This window comes from Amyelois transitella, chromosome 17 (assembly GCF_032362555.1).
Source record: "Amyelois transitella isolate CPQ chromosome 17, ilAmyTran1.1, whole genome shotgun sequence".
NCBI lineage: Eukaryota > Metazoa > Arthropoda > Insecta > Lepidoptera > Pyralidae > Amyelois > Amyelois transitella.
In genome coordinates, this window is record NC_083520.1 from 7,499,463 (window position 1) to 7,512,859 (window position 13,397).

Below are 13,397 nucleotides of genomic sequence, written 5' to 3' on the forward strand. Positions count from 1 at the left end.
GGACCACTCCATCTCTTTCCCACGGATGTCGTAAAAGGCGACTAAGGGATAGGCTTACAAACTTGTGATTCCTTTTTAGGCGATGGGCTAGCAACCTGTCACTATTTGAATCTCAATTCTATTAGCCGATGCGATTATAGCTGAACGTGGCCATTCAGTCTTTTCAAGACAGTTGGCTCTGTCTACCCCGCAAGGGATATAGACGTGACCATATGTATGTATGTATGCAAAATTTTGTTTGCTCGTCCCATATAGATATATGAAACATAAGTCAATTCTGTAAATAAGATAAATAAATAAGAAATATATCGATATCACTCTATCGCTATCGATAGAGTTTAAGTGGAATAGCTTTCGTCATATTGCGTTCTACGACTATTATGCTACAGAATTACAAAGATATTCCACTAAGACTTTACCGGTTTGTATTTTAGTAAGTGTTTTATATTTCAAGCAAATATTCACATGTGTTTATTTTTTGTTTCAGGTCCTCGTAGTAATGCAAACTATGTCCTGAGAGTCCTGTGTAAATATTTAAATTACTTTAAAGCAATAATCCAATTACTAACGTAGAAACCCCGTAGTTTAGATAAGTGATATAGACGTAGGACGTATCTTCCATTAGTAAAGTGATTGAAAATGATCTCTAAACCGACTGTCTCTCTTAGTTCAAGTACTTTTTCTATCAACAGTGTCATCAAAAAACTCACACTGACAATGCGTCAGAATCGATTCAAATCGCGAGTTTAGATTAAAGTACTGTCGGCGTGAAAAGTGTTTGGTTATTTTTTGAGAAATGCTAAAGCCGAGATGCCGCAACGCGCGTCGCAGTCAACGCTGATGCGACCGTTGGTGGTGCTGGCCCTGCCCGGAATGTATTTGCTGTATAAATACAACCAGTACAGACAGCAGCAAATGGAGACCGCGCGGCGCCGCGTCACCGAGCGTGAGCTGATGCACCTCAACACGAAAATCGTGAGTATTTTTTGTTTATTGCTTTAGGTTTCAAATGAAGATCAACGATTACTTGACATGGAAAAATACTAACGAGTACAAAATACGATGTAAAATTAAGTTTTTAATAACTTTGGCTGCCAACATAGACTTTAGATTTAATTTCCAGTGAGTAAAAAGTTAATATTTTAAAAATAATTAACTCCATTTGGAAGCCGTACTAATATGAAAATTTTACCTTCTAAATTGATGTCATCAAACTCCAATCAATGGCTCCAAAGTCATAATCTCGTTACTTTCATACGTACCTACAAAATAAATTCTCTTTCTAACTGAAATTAATGCCTATTTCACTTTGCCTCTCGGTCCTAAAATACAAAAATAACCTGTCAAAATCAGACGAGTTTGACCTGTCTGTTTTTACTTATTATTTTCCCAACTGTTTGCCTTCCCAGCGCCCGGTCGAGTATAGGTATATTAGGAAAAATCATCAATCTTGGCGAAAAACATTTTTCACGTCCCGAACAGCGATTAGGAAAGCGGCCATATTGATGTATACGAGTACATTTCGCACGATTCACGGTATTTATTGGTAAACGAAAGCGATCAATGTATCTCTTCACGGCTGAACTTAGATAAATTTTGTTCGAAAAGCACCCATTGCCTAAATTTATTAAATAATTTTACATTTAAAAATTATAAAGAACTGTCTAGTTTAATTGTAACCGCGCGCATGTAGTCGGCGCAGATTAAACGCGTGACTCCGAAATCAGCCTGTGCTCTGATGGTGAGAGAAAACATCTTGAGGAGACCTGTACATTCAGGCAACTGGATGCGTTATAATGATCCAGTTATATGGGTTAGGTCTCCATGGATATGGGTTAGGTACAAAGGTAAGAGAGAAGGTCAGAGAGATGGAGATCAGACGGGAGTCGCTTTGTGTAAAAAGCTGACTGACCCAATCCAGACATAGGCCCGCTCCTTAAAAGTATGACGGTGAGGGAAAACATCGTGAGTAAACCTGCACATTCAGGCATCTGGATGTGTAACAATGGATTCAATATGGGTTAGGTTTACCTGACAGTCAAATGGGAGTCGCTTCGTGTGAGAATCAGACTCACAGAATCCAGGATCCATGGTCAAAGGCATACCCCGAACTCCTCACGGACGGAAAGCCAGTAGGGAAAGTTGATAAAGTATGATACGACGTCTTTAAAATTTTTATTTTCAAAGCGCTCATCTAGATGAAAATGAATGTTAAGTTTGACCTGTGAAATATAGCTCCTACTATTTAATCGATAGTAATCTCATTCCTATTACTGACTAGGTCAGTTAGTATATAAATTATTGTGGCTCGTTTCCACATTTCAATTAGAGTCTGCAATCAATTCTATTTATAGATTTTAATTAAATTGCAAGAACTACACTGAATGCAATCTGCTGTGGGACTGTTTGTCTTTTTCTTATTTGCATGTTCATGGAAAAGTTACTTATAGGAACAAAATGGTTATAATCATTTGTTACTTTCAACAAATTGATTATATCTTTGGATTACCAATCTTACATCTTATATTTAACCTCACCCACAGGAATCGGAATATTAAAAAACTATTCCGATAAATGCTCGTTTACAACCATGTTCATAGCTCCAACGACCTTGTTAATAATGTTTGTGCTTCGATTCGTAAGAAAAATTTATATATGTACTTTTTAGAGCCAAACCTTTACTTTTATTGTTGGTTACTTAAATGTTGGTTTGTGGTTTAACATTCACAGTATTCCTTATTGATATAAGTCATTGACATTTTGCTTTCCTTGATAAGAAATGGACTTGTAAGTAATTGTAATCCGTCAAGGTGTCTGAAGCCGGATATCGTGTTGTAGCGTGGGGTCGTAGACCGAAATATGTTAGATTTATTCTGCCTTGATTTTTATAAGTTTTATATCGTTTGGTGTTAGGAAAGCTTTTTAATTTTGGATATTTATCTACATACTTTATTTCCTTGAAATTAAAAAAAAATGCATTTGCGTCTATAGATCCCGAACTCTTCCTATCTAATATGACAATAGAAGATTATATTGAGTAAGAACCCAATTATAGTTGCTTAGACAAAAGCAATTTTACCATTTCGTGCCCACGTAAATCTTTGCTACAATTAGGAACGAAAAGAGAACGAACCAGTCCCTTTAATAAAACAGAAAATGTTATATTACAACGTTTTCTTATTGTAAAAACCACAACAAAGTGAATCGATGATGATACAAGCAAAGCTGTAATTTGTGTTGTCGCTTTGTTCTTCAATTCTGCGAATCTGACTCAGTGCTGCCAACATGGCGTGTGCCACTGTTGGCCACACCCATCAAGTACCCTGGTTTCGGAGAAATCCCTATTATTCTTGGTACAATTTGCTTTTAATCGGTAGGTACTCAACATAATAATATCAATTGACAGGGTATTTGCAAGGAATTGCTTTAAATTGGATCGATAGGTACTCACCATTATTATATTATATGCCCGTGAGGTGCATTGGAAATGTGCTTGCGACATATCTGAAATACAATGTTTCTAGATTCGACTGACCTGGGTTGTGTATTTGAATATATATTTTTTTATTATTGTTGAACGATCCATTACGGACAGTCTTGGACTAGGTAACTTTGGAAGCTTAGTATATTGTTTAATGTATAGGTATGAGTTAATAAAGTATGTAGATAAAAGTTGTTTTGCCTATATTTACAGAAAAGGGGCGTGATTATTATGTCTAAACATCTGAGATATTTAAACGTTACTATAAACATCAAATATGTAAGTTCTTTGTCTACAACCTAGTAAACTCATGCCGTCGCTTCTGATACTAAATAGGAAATGGGCCAATAACAGACTAGAGTGACTATAAATACTGCAGTGTCAAGGTAGACCGTTGCCGCCGCTTTCCCTCTCGCGATGTTAACAACTGCTATTAATACATCGGTGGTTGATTGGGAACGATATAATTAAACACTCACTCAGCAGGCGTAATGTATGTGATGGAATTATTGCTCAACTGGGAGTAAACGTAGAAAATACGACGTCAAGTACTGCATTGCATATTGTTTAAGTCGTTAATATGAAAATCCGTAAAAGCAAAATAATAAATTTTCGAGTCATTGTGAACGGGTAAAAAAAGTGACTGTTTCATTCAGGGACACATGCCCCAGAAGCAGGAGAAACTCTATTTACATCTATGGTTAATTTAATGTCTCATAAAACTGGCAGAGAATAATTTATATACTTACTTGCTCTATGCTTTCATGACTTCAAATACACCGTCATAATGACTTTTGTAGATAAAATCACCACTTGAAAAAATATTTTAAAATTACAAGTAAAATTTATTTCACGAAAGCAACATAATATTCTGAGCAATTTAGGCATTACAATGGCATTAAATATATTAAATAGGACTAGACATTTTTGGTCTTTTTTAGTTAAAGAGGCTAAGACTAGCGGTGTAAGGGATGTACCAATAGTGATGGGTCAAAGAGCACTGTGGTATTCAGATAAGTCTAATGATACCTGTAGAAGAGCATTAGCTGATATTCCACCGGACAGAGACCCCTTGTGCCCACATGCACATGAAAGAAAGAAGAAGAAAAAGGATGGTATTCTTCATAGAATTAAAATGAAGGTCATTGAAGGAGGCACCAATTTTGGGAGTGAGTATAAAATACTTATTAAACTTTACTTTGTATATTCTACATTATATGTTCTTCCTGTTTATAGAAATTGATGTGCCAGTTTGTATACACATAGGTAGATGTGGGTTATGAAAAAAATTGCTTAGCCAATTGTAAAATTTGTATCCTTTCTTAAACCATATCATTACTAGTTAAGTAACATCCCATTTGTTCTATGTAAAAAATTACCATCCTTGTTAGCTTCGCATGTCTGGACATCTTATTTTAACCGGTTAAAGCTATGTAGGTACATGAAACTAATAAAAACAACACCTGAATTACATTGTTATTTAATAGCACCATTCCGGCGAGTACAGTGCACACAATTGAAGAAAGCTGATGAAAAGAAAGATGAGCCTGAACCAGAACCACCAAAGGCTCTGCCGGCTCCAGAGAAACCAATGAAAGCGATTCCCACCACTCGTCCAGGAGTCCAGGTCTCCATACTTGGAGCTGACACGTCTATAGGACAATACGTAGCCTTGTTGTTGAAACAGTGTCCATGTATTAAGAAGTAAGTACATATTTGTTCATTATATTTGAAAAAGAAATTATAGTTTTATATTCTGCACTAGTGCCCAGAGTCAAAAATACAAAAACAAATTTTGCGAAACATATTGGAATTGATATATATATATATATAAACTGAAATTGATATATATTTGTGAGAATAAGTTGTTACGTGAAAAGTCCTACTATATTTATATTTTTAATATCAGGCACCCTGCTGCGAAATGTCCCAATTTTTCTAGTTCACCTTGTAATTAAAAAGTATAATTAAGTTTATGAGGTTATTACGTTTTTGCCATAACTTATTTTTACGTTAATAGGGAACGGGCTTATAAAAATAGCAAGCATTTATAATTAATTTACTCTTTAAGGAAAATATAACAGCAAAAAGGATGTATTTTGATATACAATTTCCAGCAGGTTATTGGAATGGAAATACATTATCACAACTAAATAAAAAAAATATTGTGGCGTAATATTATTTGGATAAGATTTGTTTATACCAAACTAGCTTCGCCCGATTATATACATATAGGCTATGTATATAATCGGATTCGGTTCTTTATAACCCTATAAAAAGCATTTTCATGAAGATTTCAATATAAGTATAGATGATCTAAAAAATCACGAATAATAGTCCCGAACTCACAATTCAATTCAAGGAATCGCCTTGAGTGTGGATTTTCCTTGGTCAGGGATCCGTGACGTCACAACTAAGATACGCCTCATGAAACCGGCCATTCGGAGTCCCTCGGGGACCTTTCGTCTCGGACGTCACATCACGAGTTATTTTCACCGCTACAATCTAAACAGTGTGTAACTGGGCCTATTTGAGTGTGAGATTCTGTTGGAGGAACCAATTTTAACATAACCAGCCAGTAACATAGCCAGTTTGAAAAAGGAATAAAATTTTATACCTACTGTATTGATGAGCTACTCAATAAAGTTTGCTGTATTCATGCAACATGATAATAATTTGAAAGGAAGATTCAGTATAGAATTGTATACAGTTACTGTTGTGGCAAGCTTTCTTTAAAGTAATGACGGCTAATAAAAATTTGAACCCAATTGGGGCTTTCTATACAAATAGGACATTGATTGATGGATTTATGACAAAATTGCAAATAAATAATTACAAAGATATAAAGGGAGATCAAAACGGTCCTACCCAAGGTAATCTAAGTTAAACCGCCGGGATAATAATACATACAGTAATGGCTACTTTAGCGCGGATAGTAAAAGTCAATCAATAGAAAGGCGCATTACATCTTAGGTGAATGTTTAGCAAACTGTCAACCTCCAAATCTCACTGCCATCATTAGGCTATTCAGCTTATAGTGGTCTTCTAGTTTTCGTCGTTTTTGGTTTTGTCTACCCCGAAAGGGATAAAGACGTGATATTGATATTTGTATTTGGTTCACCTTCAGCGTTAGTTCACTCAGTTGAAGCCAATGGAGCAATGTTTTGATTTTTAACGAGCCCGTACCGCATTCAGCATTCGACAAGTTTTGTTCATTTAAAAGGTATTGAGAGTAAATGAATATTCAACGACCGACGTTGTTTTATCAATGTTGAAAATTTAATCAAGCGGTCAGTTTTCATTGGATGGATTTTAACCTCGCACATTGTTCCTATATGCGAAATCAATTATACCACATGTCCCATCTTTCCTTTTAATAAGACATTTACAAATTTTCGACAAATCAGACTTTAACCATTTCGAATTTTCTATTGGATATAATAGTAGATGATGACTAAAATATAAAAATTTAAAAATGGCATTAATAATTGATGCGTCCTGAAAAGTCAATGAAGATTATTGTTAGGCAGGTTTTCAACCAAAACATTTTACATTATTTTTTTATTTTAAACGCTAAGAACGTCGAATTTTTATCAAAGAATCGGGAATACACTTAGTTAATTCAGTTTAAAGCATTTCATACAATTCCAGAGCAATAAAAACAAGAGCTCGTATTTTTATTACCACGATGACATTTCATCGTTGACGGCACACTTTCACATTTTGCCTCTAAAGGTCAAGTGTTTAGCTATTGGAAGTCATTAATAGCTGCCTCATTTTTTTGACGTGTTGACATTTCCTTGCAAGCACTGCAGCTGTTTCTTCAGTTACAAACTCAATTCATGATCTACGAAGTTCAGCTGTCTGTTGAATTTTGTAATCATGTCGAGCAGAGTCCTATCAGAAAGTTGTTTTCACTTTCTATTTATTATAAAATATAGTTATCGTTGAGTTAGTATCTCGTAACACAAGTATCGAACTTACTTCAAGGTTAACTCAATCTGTGTAATCCGTCCCATATATAATTATTTATTTTTTATTTTATAGTTCCACTCTTTTATAGTTAAGTTTCCTACCCAGATTAAAACGCTCGACATGATGAACCGTCGTCAATTTTTAATACAGTCTCAGATATACCATTCTAAGGCTCGTTCAAGTAAACGTATAAAGAAGGCGGGATTTTACGAGCGTCCAGTGACTTGGGCATAAAACAATGAAAACCAGATATGCTATTCACGTCTTACCTACTGGACAAATAAATTATATCAGTTTTTATAATCATGTGTAAGTACACATGCATTTCTAACCATAGAAAATGTCATTAGATACTATGATTTTTAAGTGTTTATGAATTTGTCCATTTAAATCGAGATGTTTTTCGCTTTCTTAATTTAAAATGCCATGAATATTTCAAAGACCAGCTTGATGTACTTAACATTGTGACAACAATTCGAATTGACCTCTTTTTCTTCTAAATCATCGGTTCACTGGATGCTCTGCTTGTTAGCTTTTTAATTTGTGACCGTGTCTTCACCTCGTTCTATTTGTCTCAGGCTTTTTATTGCCAGAACACTGGCCATAGCCATCACTGAGAAGACGAAGAGAGCTAAATAAAAGGGTTTAAATATTTCTGCCGAAACTCCATGAGGAAAATTCTAAATTGTTACACGCTGTATTCTTTATGTATAAGTACATATCATCAGATCAGGGCAAGGTTACACAAGATAAGTTGTATTGTGATTCAACTGACTCTTTCACTCAGCGATACTATAACAAACGAGGAAGTAAATAAGATAATCTTATTGAATCCAAAACCAAACTTAAGCTTTGGCTAGAAGCCAATGTTTAAGCTATACCTACTCGTATACGTTGAGTTGGCAGCAACTGAACGCATGCACATTTCAACTAAATATTACCGTTGCATACGAAGAATTAAATTTTTCGGTGATAATTATTAATTATATGTATAAAACCATGATTTCTTAGACATTTTTTTTTTATGATTTAGTAAAGAATTATTTCTAAAGCATTTTCTAAAATATTTCATTATGAGACCAATACAGGTAAAAGTTAAAAGTCAGTTTTTATTTTGATCAAAGAGCCCTTATATTGCTCATTAAGTTTGCAATCAGATCATAGAAAAATTATGTTGCCATATCGATCAAAGAGCCCTACTTGTAGTACCCCTATAAAGTCGTCACTTTTTGCACTGAATTATTAATACTTCTTCCTTCCTCATTATTAATCCTTACCTCAAAATCCCAGGCTACGTTTATACGAAGCAAAGGACACCCAGTGTTCTGTGTGCAACAGAGACCTTAAGAAAGTAGTAGAAGATCTTCAGCACATTGACACCAACTGTCGCGTTCAAGCTTTCAGTTGCGCTTGCTATGAATTAGAGAGATGTTTGCAGGTATAGTGCGTCTATAGTTTTTATCTTCTCTAGTTTCCTTACATACTATTTCTCTTATTTCCTTCTTTGCGCAATAAAAACAATTGCAGTTAACTAAATAACACCACGGTCTTCTAGACGTTTATGTCCCAGGTGCATCTATGCCAGGGTGGAATAGGGTTAACGCTATTACCACTTTACCGTCCAAGCGAAGGAAGATCAGGAAATTAGTTTAGACACAACTAAAATAGTACTCTGAGATCGGTGTTGTTTTATATCTCTTTATTATATCATTTACTGTATCACCCATGAAACTGTTTTAACATCTTTGGATTTTAGAAGGCAAAAGTTAATAGGCATTTATAAAGCTTTCGTGTACTGCAGACCTCTTCTCTTATCCTAAAAACTACCGGGGTACCAACGTATTTCTACTGATAAAGAAATGTGTTTTTTGAAACAATATCCAAAGAAATGTTTTCAACACTGAATCAAATTGGACCAACTTCGCGTGAATTTGACAAAAGGCGCTGTAAATCAAGGTGGATAGTGATTTTATTCCCCATGCATGGCATTTGCAGACGTGAGGGTGGCGACCTCAGCCGGCAATCGATACAGCGCCCACCAACCGCAAAAAATATGCCTCAACCATTTGAATAAGTACAACATTGACGATTAATATAGAGTTAAACTAAAAAGAATATAACAGTCGCCAATCTGTCTGTAATTGTAGTCTGTATTTATGTAAAACGTGTAAGTGTGAGAAGTAGCTGCTTTCTATATAATTTTTTTCGTTTGAATGATCTATTTTTTTATTGTTATTTTCATTCATGCTAATTAATTCATTTATACAGAAATCGAAACTTTGTGTTTCAAGGTGCTAATTATTTCAATAGAAATCTTTACCAGTAAATCCAGAGAGTAAATGAATATTGGAGCATTTTCATTGTTTTAATTACCGATATCTTCAACCTCATGCCCTTGTGTTCGAAAGAAGAGGTCTTAAAGTGGTACACGCAAGCCATAAGCTAATCCGTATTTACTCTTACCTAGTCACCTTTTTATTTTCTTAGTCGTCATATAAACCCTATAAATGCATTCGATCTTTCAATATCGTATTTTCTCTTTAGAGCACAGATATAGTGTTGATGCTGGAGAGCGGCTACGTGAACGTGGACATGCCTCTGGAGCGGAGGTTCAACTACCAGGCGCCCATAGTGAAGCGGTACGCCAACGCTATTGCGCACGAGTGCCCTAAGGCGTTCGTTATAGTTTGCGCGACGCCTATTGAATGCATGGTGCCTTTGGTTGCTGAGGTTACTTTAACTTTTTTCACTTTTAACTTTAAACTAAAATCTCAAGTTCTAGCTCCCTTTATTTCGAAAAATTTTGGATTTTTAGAAGAGTGCAGGACAGTGACAAAAATCAGGATATGGAAAATTTCAGCGCCTAATGAAATACTACATTGATTTTTGACTGATTGATAAAAATTTATGTAGTTATTCGGTGGGTACTGAAATTTGCTATTTTTAATTACTGTTTGGTAATCGCATCCCATTTCTACAAAAACAATTATTAGTGCATGATATAATTTAACGATGTAAACCAAATAACTTCTTTATTTCATTTTAATCTGTTATTAAAGAACGCGTAATCTCAGCCTTCTCCACTTTTCAAGCTGCATTCGCGGTAACACTATCCCCACCAGATGAATAAGACGTGTAGTGAGTGCAACAGAATGGCACGTTTCTCTGAATTTAGGCCACAAACTTACTCCTTACATGAGAAAAATTAAATTGAATATTTTTCAGTTGGCAAAAATTTTCACGGACTTTTCGAAGATTCAAGAAAGTTTTAATCCCGCTGAGCACTGTGATTATATGATAAATGTTATTTTCAGTTGTAATCTTTAAATTTTAATATTTAGATTTTTCATATTTTTTGTTACACATTTTTTTTATTATATCAAAGATATTTGGAAATTCTTACGAGATCGAAGCGTTTGACAGAATGTGGTAATCTATCAAAGAAATAATAATCCCTAAGTATAAATCAATATAATGGGACAACAAGTCGTTGTGTTACATACGGACGCCCATTAAAATTTTACGATAGGATAATCTCTATGCGACCAAGATATTTGTGGCTTTGACTATGGGATATAAACGTATTAACGAGTACTATCATTTATGGCTATAGCCGACTACTTCAATTTTGCGTGAATATAGCAATAGGTATTATTTAACAATCATTGTTATTTTTAAATAAAATGGTATCAAATAAAATAATACATCAGGGCATCGGGGTAAGATGAAGAAAGGGGAAGACCTAGCCTACAAACGTACTTACCTTAGGTAATCGAATAGGAGGCGTTCTGGCGATAACTTGATTGTTATCAGCTTTCATGGAAATATATAAATAAGTTATATACTTCTTTTTGATTTGATAGTGCTGGCCAGATGTAGTCACTACCAAACCCTCCGGGAAAGAGATGTGCTCATACTTCTTCTTCTTTGTCGTTACTTTTTCCCACTCTTTATGTTGGGTCGGCACAGTATGTTAGTTTCTTCCAATTGCTTCTGTTATTTACCATCTCACTAGTCACTCCTTTTCTGCAAATAATTTCCTCAACATTGCCCATCCATCTCCTTTTCGGTGTTCCCCTATTTATAAAACCTTCCACATCCATATTTAAGGCTCTCATAGTAATATAACCTTCCTCTCTTCTCATGATGTGTCCATCTCATGAGGTGTGATCTTCGTCACAACAATATTGAAGATAATGAATAGTTTCAGAAAACTATGTTTCGCCACTTATAAACTAACCTAACCTTGATTAGGTAGTAGAAAAAAGTAAGCATTGGTCCAGTTGCAATAAATAGATAGATAGTTATTAGTATTTACTAGTAAGCATTGATCCAAACGCATTCCTATTCCGTAACAGAATCAGTCCCTATCGCCGGTGAGTGATAAATATTTTACATTTTACTCTAGGGACGGTGCGCTCAACCTCGCCCGAAATTACTTTATTTCGCCAACGAAGCCATTTGTAGGAGCTCCCAAATTTCTCACTGGAGACGGGATCGTCATAATTTGTCTCTGACGCATGTGATCTGTATCGGCGTACCAATTTTCTTAGAATTCTGAATTTGATACTAAAATAGTTTTGAAGCGGACCGATTTTTATTCAAGGGCGATACATAGCCGGGAGTCACTCGAGTATCTTTAATGATTACAAAAAGCAGCTTTTAACATACATATATACATCAAATCGCACCTCTTTCCTAAAGGGATAGACAGAGACTACATATTTCTTCTTGCCACAATGGCTGCACACTTCTTTCACTTTATTCACATTCAACATTCTCTTTAAGCAAGGTCGTTTAGGGTAGTAACGTGCTTTTATGTTATATTTATCTTTCTATCATCACAGTTTTGGTGGTGTATACCAAAAACCCTTTCAAATGATAAAGGAAATAAAAAGGAAAACATCACAATCCGTAACATTCATAATTCCCTAGATAATAAAATTGTAAGAGCATAAAATGAAAGTTTACGACTAAAGGGTCAAATAACAGATCAATATATTGTAAGTAACTTTGAATTGAGTAGTTTGAAGGTCGTCCGGTCCCTACAGATGAAATCCTTGGACCTTGGCAATAATGCTTTTATCATGCGAATTTCTATAGACGATAACATTTCCATTATAATAGTTACGTATCCTTTACACTTTGTGTATACTTTATAGATATAAAGAAATATCACTTTGTTACTAAAGATTAAAGCTACCGTTTATGAAATCAATTATTATCAGGTTATAATTTTAAATTTTTTCTACAAAGGCGTCGTAATAAACAACATTGACCGCGATTTTTTACGTCTTGCGGAAAAAGCAATTTCCAAAAATGAGACTGCCACAGAACACAAAATACATGAAAATATTTAATTGAAGAAGAATAATCACCTTTTCAGATAAATCGAATTGATACGACGGTTTTTTGAAGTATCTATTTTTCAAAGTAGTATCTAATTCGCAGACTTTGAAAGAAACAAATTGGTACGATCCCCGTAAACTGATGGGGTCTATGGCAGTACCGGAAATGCGGGCCAGTACCCTCGCCGCGCGCGCCCTCTGTCTGGAACCTCGTTATACAAGAGTACCGTGTATTGGGGGCACCGAAGGAGAATCGCTAGTACCACTCTTCTCGAAGGCTGTGGAATTCTTTGACTTTGCTAAGGTATCCGATCTCATTTTAAGTCATTACAACAGTCAATTAGAATAGGACTGGTCATCTAACACAAAGGTTATTGATGACAGGTAAACTAACCGAAATATAAGGATCAACCAGGGATGTAAAAAGTAAGAAATGTCATATCAATAGAGATGGGACTAGGACTATAAAGAACTACAATACAACCGTAAAACTGTGACGATAAACGGCTACTTTACTTTTATTTTACGAAAGTTGACAATTAAAGCGACTTTGATTTGGATTTAGTAAGACATTCATCACATGAAACCGTACA

At 35.1% G+C, this 13,397-nt stretch overlaps 1 protein-coding gene across 1 annotated transcript in view; it reads left to right on the forward strand.

The window, feature by feature from the left end:
* The first annotated feature begins 683 nt into the window (after nt 1-683).
* The window catches only part of LOC106134247 (protein PRRC2C), a 33,307-nt gene continuing 20,593 nt past the window's right edge, over nt 684-13,397 (forward strand). The window contains exon 1 of the mRNA XM_060948890.1: nt 684-975. Coding sequence (XP_060804873.1) covers nt 811-975 — 165 coding nt within the window. The 5' untranslated portion in view covers nt 684-810. The remainder of the gene's footprint in view (nt 976-13,397) is intronic.